Source organism: Quercus robur, chromosome 3, assembly GCF_932294415.1.
Source record: "Quercus robur chromosome 3, dhQueRobu3.1, whole genome shotgun sequence".
In the NCBI taxonomy this organism is placed as follows: Eukaryota; Viridiplantae; Streptophyta; class Magnoliopsida; order Fagales; family Fagaceae; genus Quercus; species Quercus robur.
This window is the reverse complement of record NC_065536.1, coordinates 13,322,293-13,340,637: the sequence shown is the minus strand read 5'-3', so window position 1 is coordinate 13,340,637 and position 18,345 is coordinate 13,322,293. Positions and strand designations below refer to the sequence as shown.

At 31.6% G+C, this 18,345-nt stretch overlaps 1 protein-coding gene across 1 annotated transcript; it reads right to left on the bottom strand.

Moving 5' to 3' along the window:
- Positions 1–4,934: 4,934 nt before the first annotated feature.
- On the bottom strand, positions 4,935–8,604 carry LOC126717144 (uncharacterized). Its single transcript, XM_050418534.1, has 2 exons — positions 8,462–8,604; positions 4,935–6,640 (listed from the first exon to the last, which is right to left on the bottom strand). Exons 1-2 carry the CDS (start codon positions 8,567–8,569, stop codon positions 5,036–5,038), a joined length of 1,713 nt encoding a protein of 570 aa, XP_050274491.1. The 5' UTR covers positions 8,570–8,604; the 3' UTR covers positions 4,935–5,035.
- Between the last annotated feature and the right edge of the window lie 9,741 nt (positions 8,605–18,345).

Here is an 18,345-nt window from a genome sequence, read left to right as displayed (position 1 = left end):
GACTTTATGGAGCATGCAGAAATGGGTCCACTGCTTCTGAAAATAAAAAAAAGTTTCCTTCCACAATGTAATTATTAAGAAGCTTATAAAAGCATCTGTTCTGAATATTAGATTTCCTTGTTCAAGATTGTCACTCCTTTTCTAAATAATGAGCAGAAAATATAATGGAGCAACATTGGCTGCTGTTAATCATTTATCCATAACAAAATTTAACTACTAATTCAAAAGATTTGGTTCCACCTGGAAGATTGTTTAGTGGGATAATGGGGCTAGTGTCTCTCTGGCCAATACTTTGGAACACAAGTCTATTCAAATGCACACTTCTTGTAATCAAATGGAGCTGACATTAACAAAGAAATATATATTTAGTTGAAGTTTAATGAATTTGAACACGTTATCTTTAATGTTTATTATTTTCAGTATATTAGTAAAATATTAAGAATATTGAATATCTTGAATGATTAATTGATAAGAACTCATAACTGACTCCATTTTAATTGGGATAAAGGCTTAGTTGAGTTGAGTTGAGTTAAGATAGTAAGCAAAGGTAATTAAGATTTAACAATTTTGGTTTTTAAAAATTTAATTTTTTTAGACTAGTTGAAATTTCAAGGATTTTGGGATACAACAATATAGCATGTTTTCAAATCCAACAAGAAAGGAGAATGAATTCATTTGATTTCTACGTTTTTCTTCTTTGGATTGAATATAGGACACCATATGGAAGCAAATTATTTGTATGAGTCAGTATTTTAATGGAGATTCTAAGGGTTTGATGTCAGCTTTACATTTGTAACACAAAGAAAGATTGATTCATCTTTTATTGAGAATAGAGTAATTGAGTGCACCTTGGGCAAATAAAAGCTTGAATCTCCCAACTCTTATGATAAGATCACTTGCAAATATTTTCCAGACAACCCTGCAAAGAATAAGTGGGAGTTGTTGCCATAAAATATCATTTGTATGTAAATATAACAAGTAAATCATCAACATTCCTTATAAACGTATGCATAGAGAGGAGGGGTGTCTTGAAAGAGAGAGGTGGGAAGCACGGGATGCTATTTTGCTTCAGAGAGGGTAAAAAGTAAAAACTCTATAATATAGTCTAACTTCAAACTCATTGTGAGTAGATGGCCTCCAACATAATTTATCCACTCCCACTCCATCCACTTTAGATGAATACAAAAGATCCAAGAAAATAGAGAGGGATTCCAATTTCCAATCTTGAATAGCTTGTGAAAAATTTAGCTCCCAATGAACTGAACCACCTCTGACCTGCAAATGTTCTACTACAGTAGCTTCATTGTTTTGAGCAAGACTATACAAGTAAGGAAAAGACTCTTTGTGGATAGTTTCATCACACCAAATATCCAACCAAAATTTTATACTAGTAATGTCTCCCACCTTGTATTTGATACACCAAGAAAACTTGTCCCATCCTCATAAGACTCACCCCATAAGCCCCTTGAGCAGCCTTCATGCAGCCATCACCCCCCATTGAGACATACTCCAGATCTATCACACATATCCAATTCTCCACCATAAAGCCTCTCTTTCTATGCCAAACCTCCATAACCATTTCCCTTCATTGAATAATCTGATCTTCCTAATAGCCAACCCACCATTCTGATATGACAAATACAGTTTATCCCAATTCACCAAATGGAATTTGGATTCCTCCTCTAATCCCATCCAAAGAAAATCACGCTGTAATCTCTTGATCCACAAGGCTACATTTGCAAGAATAGGAAATACGTTGGTAAATTAGAGTGTACTTTTAAGAAGGGTTACTCTACCTCCCTTAGATAAATACGTGTGTTTCCACCCTGCTAATTGTCTCTCTACCTTTTCCAAAACATCATTCCAAATGGACTCCTATTTAAATTTAGCACCCATTGGTAATCCCAAGTATTTCATTGGAAAACTTGTTGTTCTACACCCCAAGATATTAGCCAGATCCTCCAAATTCCACACAGCCCCAATTGGGACCAACTAATATTTTCTCAACTTAACTTTCAACCCAAATATAACTTCAAACCAGGTAAAAAGAAATCGCAAATGCCAAATTCATCTAGGATCGTCTTCACAAAATATCAGAGTGTCTGGAAACAGTAAATGAAAAATCAAAAGATTATTCCTCCCCGCCCTGCCCACTGAGAAAACCACAAGAAGACCTTTACCCACTGCTTTCTCCATCATTTTGCTCAAAGCTTCTATAACAATAACAAAGAGCAATGGGGATAACAGATCACGTTGATGAATCCCTCTAGAGCTTCCAAAAAGACCATGCGGACTTCCATTTACAAATACAGAAAAGTGCACCGTTGAAATGCAAAAATAAATCAAATTCCTCTACTTTCCAGAAAAGCCGCATCTTTGCAAAAGATAGATTAGAAATCCCCAATTTACATAATCATATGCTTTCTCTAAATCCAATTTACACTACACTCCCAGAATCCCTGCCTTTAGTCTGTTATCTAAGTATTCATTAGTTAAACACAGCATCTAAAATTTGCTTTCCTTCACAAAGGCATTTTGTGATCCTGAAATAAATTTTCTCAACACCATTTGCATTCTATTGGCCAAAACTTTAGCAATAAGCTTGTACACTCCATCTATTATAATGAGCCTAAAATCCTTCACCTTCATAGCTTCAAAGTTTTTGGGGATAAGAACTATGAATGTTGCATTTAGACTCTTTTTTCAAATTGCCCATACCCATGAAACTCCCTGAAAACAGCCAGAATATCATGTTTCACTATCACCATCTAGTCCCAGGGCTTCATTGATAGATATGAAATGCAGCCCATCTAGAAGTGAACTTCTATAAACATAAAGCATCCAGTTTAAATAATTTTTATAAAACCCAGCAATATGCTCCCTAATAGCATCCTGATTAGAAGTGAGACTGCCATTAATAAGAATCCAATTCATTGAATTCAAAAACCCATTGGTTCTTCTTTACAATCTTCTTCTTTTTTTTTTTTTTTTTTTTTTGATAGGTAATAGATAGTTTCACTAAAAAAGAGTATATCTTGTTCATAATGATGAACAAAATGTACTTGAAACAATTACAAACAAATCAAAGAGAAACAGAAGCAGATTGAAGGAAATCCAAAACGGAAATACATTGCGTAAAACCCCAAATACGAGAACAAAGTCCCAACTAGCAAAGATTTCAAAAGATCAACAGATCTCTCAACATCCTCAAAGGGCGGGTATTTCGTTCTCTCCAAATTAGCCACATCAAATTCCTCTTCATTCCACTTCTTTAAATCATCTCTCAAGGCTTTAAGATTTGGAACATGACACTGCTCCAACATAGAAGCAATTAACAAATTCAATTACTCAGAATTGATTTTAATCCTTAAACCAACCTTGAGAAGGTTTAAGTCCCGAAGGACCTTACATCCCAACTTCTTCGTCCCCCTTCGCCCTATCTCACCAGCAAAGATTCGAGACAGAAAAGGCCACCCTCAAAGGCTGATCTCCACACCAATAGTCATGTCAAAACTATATCCAACTATCATAGCCAACATCAAAATTAATGTGCAGTAGAAAGCTATCTCATTTTATCCTAATTCTTTTCCATATACTACATCCATGTCTAGGGAGGTGTGGAGGATAATACTAATGATATCTTGAGGTTACCTAGATTAGCTACTTTGCTAGAATTAATGAAGCAACCTTATCACATAGATGAAAGCCTTGACCATTAACTCTAGATGTCACTGAAAGTTACCAACATTGTATTAAAATAATGGATTAACTACTGATAACAATGACATAGAGTAATAAACCATAACTTTCTAATGCTTATCCTCATTAAAATGAGCTTTTTTCTGAGAATGGATAGGTTCCTTGCTTGAATCTATTAAGCCAGTTGTGGATCTAAAATCATACTGTCATAAGGCAATAACAAGAAATTTCTTTTTATCTGTACTTCAATGCCTTTGGTGTAAGAATATGAGTGAATAATATGATTGCTACTAAAGTCTTAGACACCACAACCTACAGTACATTCTCTTTTAGTTTCAAACCATCTACAATTTAAAAGCAAACTAGCCTTATAATACATTTGATTGGTGCTATATTCTATGACTCCAGAGCCTACAATAACTTGCATTCAGATTTAATTCCACCTTGACCTAACCATTCTCCAATAGTTCTAAGAATCTTATTTTAATTTTCTTATGTATATGATATTAGTGAAGAAATGGTGGGAAAGAACAGAACAATTTTTTGGGAGTATCTACCTATCACAAATATTGAGCTATAACTCATTAATAAATTCTAATACCTTCTATGAGCATGTAAAGCTGTCCTTGAAATATCCAAGAATAATAGCATCCCAACTGGAAGGATTGTACCAAGTAGAAATACTTAAGAAGCCAAATATAGCTCTTGTTCTTTGTTATTCTTGTGCTGATCAGCCACATTAATAAGATCCTAGATTAGCCTTTACTATTCCCTCTACAGAGCATTTCACTTCAAGCGATACCGATTACATTCTATCCCCTACTTCTTCCATTGTTCATCTAACTCCTCTATCTTAGACCTTTCCATCAAAGACAAACCCTCCACTTTGTTAGTGTTAACATCCTAAGCCAGATGATGGACAGTGTATGACCCATTATTGTTATCCATTAAGATCTGACTTGAAAAAACAGAATTGCCAACTGAATCATCCTCTAATTTCAGCCTTGATTGTTGTGATAAAACAGGGTTATAAAATGAATCCATGAGTTGCACTACTAATACTATTTCAATTTTAATACAGGGAAAGAAAATGACTGAATTGATTATTTGACAACACAAATAAGTTTTTCTCAAAGGGGGAAAAAAATAAATAGACATAATAACACATTAGATTCAACAACAAAGAACTAAGGCTCAACATAAATTGACAATCTACATATGAAAATTTATTAAAAAAAAAAATTCTGTTTCTTTAAACAATTATCATGAATGCTGAAATTACATTGGGCACATTGATAGATCATTTGTGTCATTGAGGGTTGTCTGTACAATCAAATTAAGGTGTAGCATATCTAAACATATAGCTATTATATGGGTTTCTTTTTAGATGTGGGTGTTCCCCAAGAATACATTTGGAATGAGCTGGATAACTACATTCTTCACAGTAGTAGTACCATTGCTTGGGATCTCGTTCTTCTTCACAGATGTCACAGTAATACTCACCGGAGTCATCTTCGGGAGCATAACATAGAGTGAAGGGATGCTCATGTTGGTAGTACCATGCAGTTTGTGGTAGTGTAGCACATTTGAAGTCTAGAACAAATTCACAAGTGGTACAACGGAATACTTGGTATCTTTCAATACCACAAATACTACAATTCTGTTTATAGTTTGTGATTGAGAGGTAAAGACGATGGTCGTGACAGGCATGAGGAAGGTTGTTTGAGATCAAACTACATTGAACATGGAGTTGAAAGTAGCATTTATCACAATTGTAGTATAAGCCATTGCACCTCTGATCACAGGCAGAACACCAAAAATACCATCGCTCATAAGTGAGGGTGAGTGGGTGTTGATGAAGTGGGTGTTGTTTTATTTTGGGTAATTTAGCACAAAATACATGAAGAAAAAAGCTACAATTGGATTCGACACAACTGTAAAAGGATGGAGGGAGAATAGCTCGTACGCACCCGTCGCAAATTTTGTTATTTGGATCCTCATCATCAGTAAGCTTTAAGTGATGCCCATGGCTGAAGTGTTTGATTTCTGTGGCAATTTCAGTTCCGTCCTCCCCCACAGTGGTTTTTATGACTTTGCAAATTTCTGAGTCAACGGATTGATCGAGCTTTGAATCTACATTTTCCAGCATAGCTTTTGACTCGGCGGACTCCTCCTCTTTAAGTTCCAGCAAATTTATGTCCTCCATGTTTCCCCTGTCAATAGCACAATCGAGGTGGGCAGCGAAATGGCATGTGGAGCAATAGTAAAGGGCATAGTTTGTGTCCAGTTTTAGAAAACAGAGTTGACATAATTGGGAGTTGGATTGATGGAGTTCAAGAGAATGGATGAGGTTGAGGGGGTGATTGTGCCGTACGACTTTCAGTCTGCTTGGGATAGAATGAGCACATCTTCTATGAATGAAGAAACCACATGGGTTACACACATAGGGCATTCCTTTGTCTTCTTTGCCACAAAGGTCGCATGTGAACGTCATCTGCTTCCAAATGGCAGTCAATGGGTGCTCGTGGACTTCAGCTGCGGCTTCCATCGTCAATGGTAAAGAACCACATCTAATGTGAAGCTTAAAATTGCAACGGAAACAACCATAACAATATCCCCCACGATTTTCTTTGCAAACTTGGCAATCTTTGAAGACTTCAGAATTAGCTTCGTCATCTGAATCATCTGAATCATCTGAATCAATCCATGGCGCAAAGAGAAGAAGAGGATGTAATGGGTGCAAGGGATGGTGCAGCAACCCAAGGGGTAGTTCCGCACATGATTTATGATGAAAGGTCATCCACCCTCCGCATTCTTTACAACTGTAGCTAGGACCCAGTATTGGTTCCTTGCACCCATAACACCTTTCGCCGTAAATTCTGTCTTCATTGAAGACCAACGGATGCTCCGGATGGATAAAATGTTGAAGCTGCTTCATCTCCTAATGACATACACAGACACAGTAAAACAAACGGAGAGAGAGAGAGAGAGAAGTGCACATTAGATATTTGATTGATTTAAGTCAAGTGTGGGAGCATTTGTTTTGTTTTGCTCTCTCGTGTTTTTGTAAATGGCAACAGATGCAAACATAAATGGTGAGGTGATGATGTTAGCATTTTGGGCTGGGTCGGCATTTGGGCTTTTATTGTTGAACCTTCTAATCTGGATAACCCATAAGACATGATGGTGGGCTTGGTTTTGCTGATGTTTATTTTTGGGTTTTGGGAATACTATGTGCATGTGTTGTTTTCTGGGCTTGTTACTAAATGGTTCACACCGGATTGTGGGCCAAAATGGCCCATTAGCACTTTTTTTGAAATATTTAGCAACAGAGCACTGTTTCGGAAATAATTAGGGAAATACCACTTTTTCTGGTACTCGAGCTTGGTGAGCTCGAGTACCATGTTTTTTACTGGTCAAACATCTTCTCAAAAAAAAAAAACGCCGCTATAGGGATTAAAAACGTCACTATAGGGCTTAAAAACGCCATTATAGGGCCTCTTGAACTTGTTATGGGGACTTATAAAAAAATTTTGCAGGAAAACGCCGCTATAGGGCCCGAAAACGTCACTATAGGGCCCTTTAACCTTATGGGGGCTTAAAAACGCCGCTATAGGGCCCGAAAACGTCACTATAGGGCTTAAAAACGCCACTATAGGGCTCCTTGAATATGGGGCGACAGTGGATTAAAAAAACATGGTACTCGAGCTCACCAAGCTCGAGTACCAGAAAAAGTGGTATTTCCCTAATTATTTCCGAAACAGTGCTCTGTTGCTAAATATTTCAAAAATTAATGCTAATGGGCCATTTTGGCCCCGGATTGTGGGCTTGTTATTTTGGGCTTTCATGAATTAAATGAATTGCTGTGTCAAAACAATTTTTTATTTATTTAATTCTGGTTGTAGGCTAGCATTTTGTTATTATACATTAAATTTTTACTATATATTATCTTCCTCCCTAAAACATCATTCACATCTTCTCTTCCTATTATCCCCTAAATTATATTAATATTTATTTAATTCTAGTTGTCATATAAAAGTATATTGTTGCTTTTTTTTTTTTTTTTTGCAATGTAAAAAATGGAAGGCAATGTTAGAGAGTTAAAAATATTTAAATATATATATAAGTTTTTTTAATAATTTAAAAAAAAAAATTGTATTTTCAAGTAAGAATATGGTTATATTTGAACAAAGTGTAGGTTTTTTAGCAAAATATTATTTTGGAAAAAAGTTATCAAGTAATATAATTTTGTAAAAGTTACCTAATTTATACAAATGATTCACATTTTCTCTCACAATTAATTATACCCAAATTATCATATTATTTAATTTATTTATCATAACGATTTAGTTTTTATTTTTAATTTTTTAAATTAAAAACTAAGAAAAATTAATAAAAAATATTTTTTTCTAAAAAAATTAAATTAAAATTGTATGTTCAAATTTTTAAACACAAAAAGTTCAAAAAAATCTCAGACGATGAAATGGAAAGAAAATGAGAGAAAAGGTGTCACTTGATTAAGAAGTTATATTTGAACAAAGTTACCCGAAGTGTCTAATGAAGTGAGTGAGTGGATCACATGACTCACATCACATGTTTCATTTTGGATCTATTGTCAAATGGTGCTGGAGTTCTTACAAAATTATTCACATTTTCTCTCACAATTATACCTAAAAGATCATATTTATTTAATTTATTAATCATAAATTATATATATATAAAATAAAAATATAAAATAAAACTCTTTTGAGGTGTTTGTTACCTTGGGAATGCTTTTGGGATGATCAGTAGCCTCTGCCTCAGTTTGTTGTTCTTTTTGTACCTCTTTGGCTTTCTGGGTCTGATCCTCTTTACCCAAATTTCCTTCCATTGAGTCACCACTTTTGCCTTTTGATTCTAGCAGTTGATCCATCGTATAGCTAGCTGAGCAATTAATCAAATTAGTTTTTTTTTTTTTTTTTGGGTTTAATTTCTCAAATTTTTTTTCTTTAAATATTTGAAAATAATATTATTTTTATTTTTTTAGTTTTAGTTTTAGTTTTTAGAAAAAATATTTTCTTTGTTAATTTTTTAATTTTTTAATCAAGCTGATCTATTCTATCGTGCTTATTAAATTTAATGTGATTAGGCATTATAAACTCACTAATATACAAAAGAGCTTAAAATTATAGGGTTTGTGTGTGTGTGTGTGTGTGTTTGTATTCCTAAATATACTAAACAAATATCTTGATAGTGAATTGCATTCGATTGTTGTGAGTGATATACCTTTTATCAAAGCTACATTAGACGTAACATGAACTAAACCCATTTGACAATAAATATCGTTAATTCAAGTGCAACTTAACAAGTAAATAGGCCCCATTGCATTTGTAACATTTATAAGAAAAATTACGCAAGTAAAGCATCCTTATGAACATTAGTAGAAAAACACATACATACAAACAAACTTGAAGAATCAGCCCTCGATACTTATAAGGAAAATTTCTAAGTTAACCTTAATTTCAATTTTATTAATACGAAATTCATATGGAGCTCATTTATAACTTTTACTATATATAGACTAGATAGTGTTACTTTCAAAAGGCAAAACATATTAAAGTTATTCCATTGTGCCAAAAATAAAAAGCCTCTCCAACACAAAAGACAACAAATTAGAGAAAGAAAAAGAAAAACTTATACATAAAGACTCATACTTGTACTCTCCGAGCAAAGTTTCATAGTCACACCATCCTAACTAAATAACTATCTCCCCCTTGGCCCACAAAAAAGACAAAAAAAAAAAAAAAAAAAAATTGTAGGGTGCTCCACTTAAAAATCTCATACTTGATACTTGCTATTGAAGGCTAAAAAAAAAAAAAAGGAAATTTCATTAGCTCCACGTATAGGCTCATACTTGCACTTGAAAGTATTAAGAGTGGTTCTAGGACCATAAAATATTCCGCTACTTTTTGTCACAAATTTGACGTGACAGACTGCAAGTAATTATCTATTATTTACACATGAACCTACTATTTTTTCTTCACTACTCACTCACACTCTATTACATCAGAGTTGTGACAAAGAAATTGTTTAATAATTTGCAGTACTAGATTTTTTTTTTCAATATTAAGGATGTCTTGGGGCAAATAATGTACAATAGCAAAAGTAAATGTCAACATCTTTATGTGAAAATTTACAGTTAGGAGGGAATCTGATTTAAGCAAGCTAGATGTTAATTTTTCATATTTAAGTTCAAAATCACCGACATCATTCAATTAAAAAATATATAAATATACAATGTTGTTACAGTGACTATATAAAAGAAAATCATTGCCCTCAATTGAACCAGAAAAACCGTACTTTTTTTTTTATAACATAGAAAAGCTGTACTTAGGTGTCTGAGAGCTATAAATAGGGATAATAACATGGGAATAGTGAAAACACTAATTGGACATTTCCCATGAGCTTGTCCCCTTCACTTATGTTTGCCCAACTTTAATTTGTTTCTAGTTATTTAAATACGAAAAGAAATTAAGAACATTTCCTAAGATTGTAAGCTAAACTTTTGAATTCAGATGCTTTCTCAGGAGTCAAGTAATCCTAAGTCCCTTCCAATGCCTTCCTAATATCCCAAGCAAGGATATATCCTAACAATTTTTTAAAACAAGGCAAGATGAATATTTTAATAGGCATTGCCTTCGAGTTATACTTAAGGTAACTTTTACAAAATTATACTACTTTGTAACTTTTTTCCATAATAATATTTTGCTAAACATATTATTTGTTCAAATGTCATTTTTGTATCTATCGTGCTTCACAAATATCAACGTGATTGAATACTACAAATTCACTAATCTATATATCAAGAACTCAAATTATAGTATTTTGTTTTTTTTTTTTTTAATTTGAACAAATGGTAGGTGTTTTATCAAAATATTATTAAGGAAAAAAGTTATCATATAGTAAGATTTTGTAAAAGTTATCGTAAGTGTAACTTGAATGCAATGCCTATCAAATTTTTAACCAAAAATATAAATAAAAATAGTTTACTATTACAACATTTAATATTTCTAATAATATGAATTTTTATTCCTAACATAATTTCCATCCAATGTACCAAACATGGCCTCAAGTTTTTTTTTGGACAAGTGTTAATCAATCATAGTAACAATATGAATTTTGTCCTCTTATCTTGGACCCTTCTTATCAAGGGGAAGTCTAAGCACATGTGAGAGGGTGTTAAAATATTGGTTAAATAATTAAATCTACAATTTTATTTTTCTCGTAACACTTCCAAACTAACATTTTATTTTTTGTCATTCACTTAAAAGATTTTTTTGCCCATCTCTCTTTAAGTTATTAATATATGAGATTCAATCTCTTAGTGTTGTCATATATTTTTTAGTCCTCTTTTTTAGGATTTTTTTAACATGTTGCTTCAAAATAATTTCTTATCTTAAAAACAAAGCAAGATTCTATTGGATGTAGACGACCCACCACCCCCCCTCTCCAAAAAAAAAAATCCCAGCCCAACACACACAAAGAAAAAGGGAAAGAAAAAAAGAAGAAGAAGATTCTGTTGTTAGCATCAAGCATGGCCTTATAAGAAGTATATGATACCACCATCATTTGAAAATTCTAAAACAAAAGCAAAAGGTAAAATAAAAGCAATAGGCTTGCTAAACAATATACGAGTCAAATATCTCTCTCTCTCTCTCTCTCTCTCTCTCTCTCTCTCTCTCTTATTTGTTAGGTATTCCTTTCCTATATTGTTAGTATCTTAACATTTCCTTTCATTGCCAAGGAATAAAATAAATAAATAAATAAAAGAAGAAGAAGAAGAAGAAAATGATAAAGATCTTGAAAGAAAGGTAATGGGCTTTGCTAATTAATCTTAATTAAAATGCTACTCTCCCTTTGTCACCATTTCTTTTTCTATATTCTTTTTACTTTTCATATTTTTATTTGTTAGACAATATTTTTAGTATCTTTTGTGATCTTTTTCAAGATGAATGACAACTAGAAACCAACATACTTTAGGGAACTACATAACTTTTATGATTGCCCAAAATATATTCAATTAATTCTTAAAATGAATTGTTCCAAATATAAAAGTTGTATTGCATGTATCTAATCCAATTAGAGCATTGTTCACCTTGTTTACCATAAAAAAAAAATGGTAAATCATGATATTTTCAAACTTCATTAGTAAATTCTAATTCCTTTTATATGTTTACAAATTTTCAGATAATATATATATATATATGTGTGTGTGTGTGTGTGTGTGTAGAGAGATAGAGAGAGGTAGGTTGGGAGTTATATACCCTAAATTAAAAATGTTCTAGCCTGTTTAGAAAATGAATTTATAGAATAAGGTTGGGAGTTATATATCCTAAATTAAAACTAGGGCATAGGCAAAAAAAAAAAAAAATTATTTGAGACTAATAGATACCTTTATAATTCTGTGTTTATCTGATATGGCCTGGGAACTCAAACTATGATCACAAAGTCCTCACTTCCTCTAGTGCTACAGTGTCTCCAATCTCATGTGCTACTCAATTTGATGTGCAAAAATAAGGATCAAACATTGTGAGAAAGAAAGTGTAAAAGCGAGTTTGAGAAGGGGAATAAAGGTGTTGACATAAAATTGAAATTTGAATTGGTGGTGGGGATTAGTGTGGTTTAGTCTCCCCTTATGCTTATAAAATATTAAACTAATTTATCATGCTTTTCAAATATCAATGTCATTAGCCATAAAAACTAAAAAGACTCACTAATTTACGACAAGCTTTTTTTTTTTTTTTTTTGTATTCCTAAATATACTAAAAAAATAAACTTATAGACTTAATAGTATATGGCATCTAATTGTTGTGAAATTTTGCATGTGATTAACCTATAATAGACATTTATTAAAATTATGGATTCCACATAACAGTGATTTATAAAAAGTAGACATAATGTACCTTTTATCAAGGTTACATTAGATGTTTCATGAACCAAACCCATTAGCAATAAATATCATTAATTCAAGTGAAAATTAAGACGTAAATAAACCCAAAATTCATTACATTTTTAACATTTATAAGAAAAATTAAGAAGTAAAGCAACCTACTTTTTATGAATAGTTATAAAAAAAAAAAAACCATAGACGTACAACAAAATTTGGAGAAATAACCATCAATATTTACGGGAACAAGAATAAAATTTTGGGTTTAAAACACCCTTAAGGAAGCTACCAAGTTAGCTCTAATTTCAATTTTGTTAATGTGAAGTTCATATGGAGCGCATCTACTTTATATAGACTCATTGGTGTTGCTCTCTAAGGATAAATTTATGATATGCCTTCGTGCCAAAACAAACAAACAAAAAAGCATCTCCAACACCAAAGACAAAGAATTAGAGAAAGAAAAAGTAAAGCATATGCTTGCCTTCTATATGTAAGAAGGAAAGTAACTTATGCGTGTTAACCTAGATGTATATACTTATTTTCCTCTTTTATCTAATCTTTAAAATAAAAAAAAAAACTTTTAAATGTCCCCTCCCCCCCCCCCCCCCCAAAATATCTACACTAACTTTTTATTTTTATTCATTTTATGAAATTTCTTTACCCATATTTATCTATGTTATATATCATCATTATCAATCCTATCACCAGTATCACCACCACCCCATTTTTCTCACCTCAATGTTGTCACCATCATTCACTAGTGTTTGCCATTATCACCTCCACCACCAATAACATCATGATACCATGTCATCACCATAATCAAGTTATTGTTATCATCATTGTTATTAATATCTTAATTCTTTACCTTTTGTTTATGTTTAAAAAAACCATGATACTCTAATTCCAAAAGCAAATCTTAATAATAAATTCTAAATTTTTAGAAATACTCATTTAATCAATGAAAAATTAATTGACATGACTAATTAATAAAATTTAAGAATTTTTGGAATTTGAAAGAAAAAATAATGCTCAACAAAAAGGCTATGGAACTCTATGTAGATATATAAAGTCATTCATTCTTATAAGTAAATCCATAGGAAGTCAATCTACATTTCATCAAAAACTTGTTTATAAATCAATTTGACATCCATTAAACAAAGGTAATATTATAGAATACTCCAAGAGTACTACAAATGCATACTCCCTCTTCTTATATGAATTGTAGATTCTACTATAAATTTAATTAATGGGACCCACAATTATATGATAGGGGAAGTATGCATTTATGGTACTCTAGAGTATTCTATAATTACCCTAAACAGAGGAGGTAGAGAGAGAAAACATTGTTTAGATAAGAAAAACCTAAATGAAACATATCAACAATTTTTCATTTATTTTCTAGAATAATGGAAATAAATAACAAAAATAGACTAATATTTCAAATTAAAACAATTTTATAAGTTTGTAATTTTAATTAACAAAATTAAAAGTTTAATTTTACCGATTTTTTTTTAAGATAAGTGGCAATTTGGTAAATAAAGTGATCCATAATTCGAAACCCAGTAACCCCCAATTTGTTCCTCTTTTTCTTTTATTTTCTCCTATTAAACCAATGAAAGGAAAATGAAAACAATGGAGAATTAGTTCAGAACCATTGAAATCATTTCTAAGCTTTGTGGAGAATCAAAGGAAGATGATTCTCTTCAACAAACTGAAATTCAGCATTTGTCTTCCTCACTCACTTTCTTAAGGTCAACACTAAACAAAAGCAATGCTCCTACTATACTTTTATTTATGTATGTATTTATATGTTAGAGGCATGAGTCTAGTTTTACTTGTACTTGTATTACTTGTATTTTGCACATTCTAACTTGTGATACTAATACACTAAGGTGGTATTACGTTAGTCACATATTAAGTCCCCTTTTTTCATCATTGAACTTTGAAAAGTTTTTTTTTTTTTTTTTTTAATTTTGTAGTAAGCTTTTTTTATATAAATAGTTTTGGAGCAAAAATAAGGATGAATAAACAAACTTTTTTCATTAGTTTAAAGAAAAAAAAAAAGTTTAAGGGGCCGAAAGTTAAACATTTTTAAAAATTTAAGGATGAAATGAATGTTTAAAGTTTTGAAATGTATAACAAAATTCATGCAAATTTCAAGGACGAAAACAATATTTTAGAGTAGTAGTATTCTCGACATTTACTTGTATTGCATGTCATATTGAACAATATCATGCCCAAAAACATTAGAGATACATAAAAGAATCCAGTGAAAGAGAGGTTGAGAAGGGGAATAAGGTGCACGCATAAGAATTAAAATTTGAAATGGAGGTGGGGGGATTGGTGTGGTCTAGTCTCCCCCTTATACTTACCAAATATTAAGCTAATCTATCATGCTTTTCGAATATTAATATGATCGGTGGGCATTAAAATCTCACTAACCTATAAATTGCTTAATATTTAGTTTCTATGTGTGTTTTTTTATTATTCCTAAATATACTAAACAAATAAGTGTATGGACTTCTCATTAAAAAAAAAAAGTGTATGGACTTAATAGCAAGTGGCATTCAATTGTTGTGAAATTTTGAATGTGATTAATCTATAATAGATGTTTAATAAATATGTCGACTCCTCAAAATAGTGATTTATAAAAAGTAGAGTGATATATCTTTGATCAAAATTGCATTAAATATAACATGAACCAAACCCATTTAGCAATAAAAATCATTTATTCAAGAGCAAATTAATAAGTAAATAGGCTCAAATTTTATTACACTTTTAATAGTTTTGAGAAAAATGAAGCAGGTAAAGCAACCTAATGTTTATAGATAGCAATAGAAAAACACAAACATACAAAAAAAGTTGGAGAAGTGACCATTAATACTTACATGAACAAGAATATGATTTTGGCTTCAATATACCCCTAGGGAAGCTTCTTAGTTAGCCTTGATTTCAAATTTGTTAATACAAAGTTCATGTAAGGATCACCTATAACTTCCACTATATATAGACTAGATGGTGTTACTTTCTAAGGATAAAACACATTCCTCGTTAATTCAACAAGCCATGATTATTCCATTGTGCCATAAAAGAAAAGCATCTCCAACATCAAAGACAAAGAATTGGAGAAAGAAAAAGAAATGCATATGCTTGCCTTCTATATGCAAAAAAGGCAATGAACTTATGCTTGCCAACCTAGATGTATATACTAGTCTTCTCTTTTCTCTAATCTTTGAAAAAAAAAAAAAGCATTTTTTCATGCCTAGATGTCATAATAATATTTATTTTTCTATTTCCCCCCTAAACACATCTACATTGACATTTTTTTATATTCATTTTATGAAATTTATTTGCTCATCTTTATCTATATTATACACCATTTACTATCATTGTTATTGTCATTGTCACCACTACCCCATTTTTCTCACCTCAATGTTGTCACCATCACCTCCACCATCATTTAACGCCATTGTCGTTACCACCACTACCACCAATAATATCATGATATCATACCATCACCATAATCAAGTTATTGTTATCACCATTGTTATAAAAGCCTTAGTTCTTTACCTTTGTTTATGTTTTTAAAAAACCATAACACTCTAATTATAAAAAAATAAAAATAAAAACCTTTTGAATACTAAATTCTAAAATTTTAGATATAAGCTTTTAATCGATGAAAAATTAATTGACATGTTTGAAGTTCCCATCATTTAGTAAATTCTAAGAATTTTGGGAACTTGGAAGTCTTTTTTTTAGGATTTCATATAATATGTTGTTTTAAAAACATTTCTTATGTGTAAAACAAACCAAGCATTGGTTTGGGCTTAAACACCCAATTTTATTTTATTTTTTTATGAACACCACCCCAATTTCACCACACACACGCACACATTATATATATTCTCACATTAAAGTCATACTCACACCACCCTAACAAAACACCCTCCCCCCTCCCCCAAGAAAAAAAAGATTTGTTGCATGTTCCCCTCAAAAGTCTCATACTTGCAATTAAAGGCAATGAAAAAAGCAAGATTTTGTACTTAGCACCACGTAAAGGCTTATTCTTGCACTTGAAAGCTATTATTGTGGGTGAAGGTGAGCAATCTACCCCTAGAGAATAAATATATATATATATATATATATAATTGTTGTGATGTCTCTTACAAAAGTCTCATACTTGAAACTAAAGGCTATTAGAAAACAATTTTTTCTTCATTAGCTCCACATAAAGGCTCATACTTGCACTTAAAGGTGGAAAGGTATTCCAACTTGTTAAGTAAACTAGATTCATATGCCTTTCTCTATCTACTTTCTTTTTCTATATTCTTATTACCTTAATGTTTTCATTCTTTCACATGATGTCTTATTTTCTTTTTCTTTTTTTTTCCACTTGACTATATTAGAAAATAGAGATAATGCTTTAATGGGGAGAGAGAGAGTCTACTAAAACTATCTATCAAAAAAGAAAAAGAAAAATCTTGACGAAAAAGTGCTATAGAGCTCTATGTGAGACGTATAAAACCATTCATTCTTATAATTAAATGTTTAGGCCTAATTTTTTTTCTTTTTTTCCCTCATTTTTTTCTTTATTACATTTGGGACTAATAATATAATAGCTAAGAGGAAATAAATCCGGAAAATACTTTAACTTGCCATGTGATGAGTTGTGAGTGGTGGAGAATAATAGTGAGTCCATGGGGTCTACATCTCTACAACTCACAATTCATTACATGGCGAATGAATAAAAAGGAGAATAAGGATCCTTTAGTTGCAGAGAAACCATTGGATTGCAATGGCGATATGGTTACTTACAGTTTCAGAGTTGATTATTGTGTGGACAATTACTTCAGAGCCATCGAAACCATCTCTAAGCTCTGTGGAGAAGATGATGAAGATTATGCTCTTCAACAAACTAAAATTCAGCATTTGTTTGCCTCACTCACTTTCTTAAGGTAAATACTTTTAAGTTTTATATATGTGTGTATGTATGTATTAGAGATATGAGTCCAGTTTTAATTGTACTACTCGTACTTTGTCTTAGTATTTGTATTTGTATTTGTATTGCACAGTCTAACTTGTGATACATTGAGGTGGTATTACATGTGTTGGATATATGATAGATTTTCCATCTTGAATAGGTAGCAATAGCATCATGCGTGATAGTAATTTGGTTAAAATATTATTTTTGTCCCTAAATTTTTGCATGTATTTTGTGTTTTTGTCATTGAACTTTGAAAAGAGCTTTTTTCAATAGTTTGAAGCAAAAATAAGTATGAATATACAAACTTTTTTCAATATTTTAAGGATGATTTTTTTTTTTATGATTAATTTTAAGAGACAGAAAGTGAAACATTTATATAGTTTAGGGATAAAAAATGATGTTTTAAAGCTTAAGGTCGACAAAATTTGTGCAAATTTTAGGGATGAAAACAATATTTTAGCCGTTTGAATTTCATGTCATATCAAACAATTCCATGCTCAAAAACATTAGAAATACATAAAAGGATCCATGTATCGCTGTATGCATACGACATTTTAGCCGTTTGAATTATCATTTGCAAAACTTTTTTACTAATCATCTTTTAACTCATAGTTGTCGTACAATGCATGATACGTATTGTATCGTGTATTAAAAATTCATATCATAAAGGCGTACTAAAAGTTCTCATAAATCGTATGATACAAATTTGTATATTGAATGTATCGGAAGATATATG

Excerpts from the sequence above, each read along its gene's own strand:
- LOC126717144 (XM_050418534.1), bottom strand. The coding sequence starts at position 8,569 with ATGGAAGGAAATTTGGGTAAAGAGGATCAGACCCAGAAAGCCAAAGAG. Across the intron at positions 6,641-8,461 it reads ATCCCAAAAGCATTCCCAAG|GAGATGAAGCAGCTTCAACA; the intron begins GTAACAAACACC and ends GTATGTCATTAG.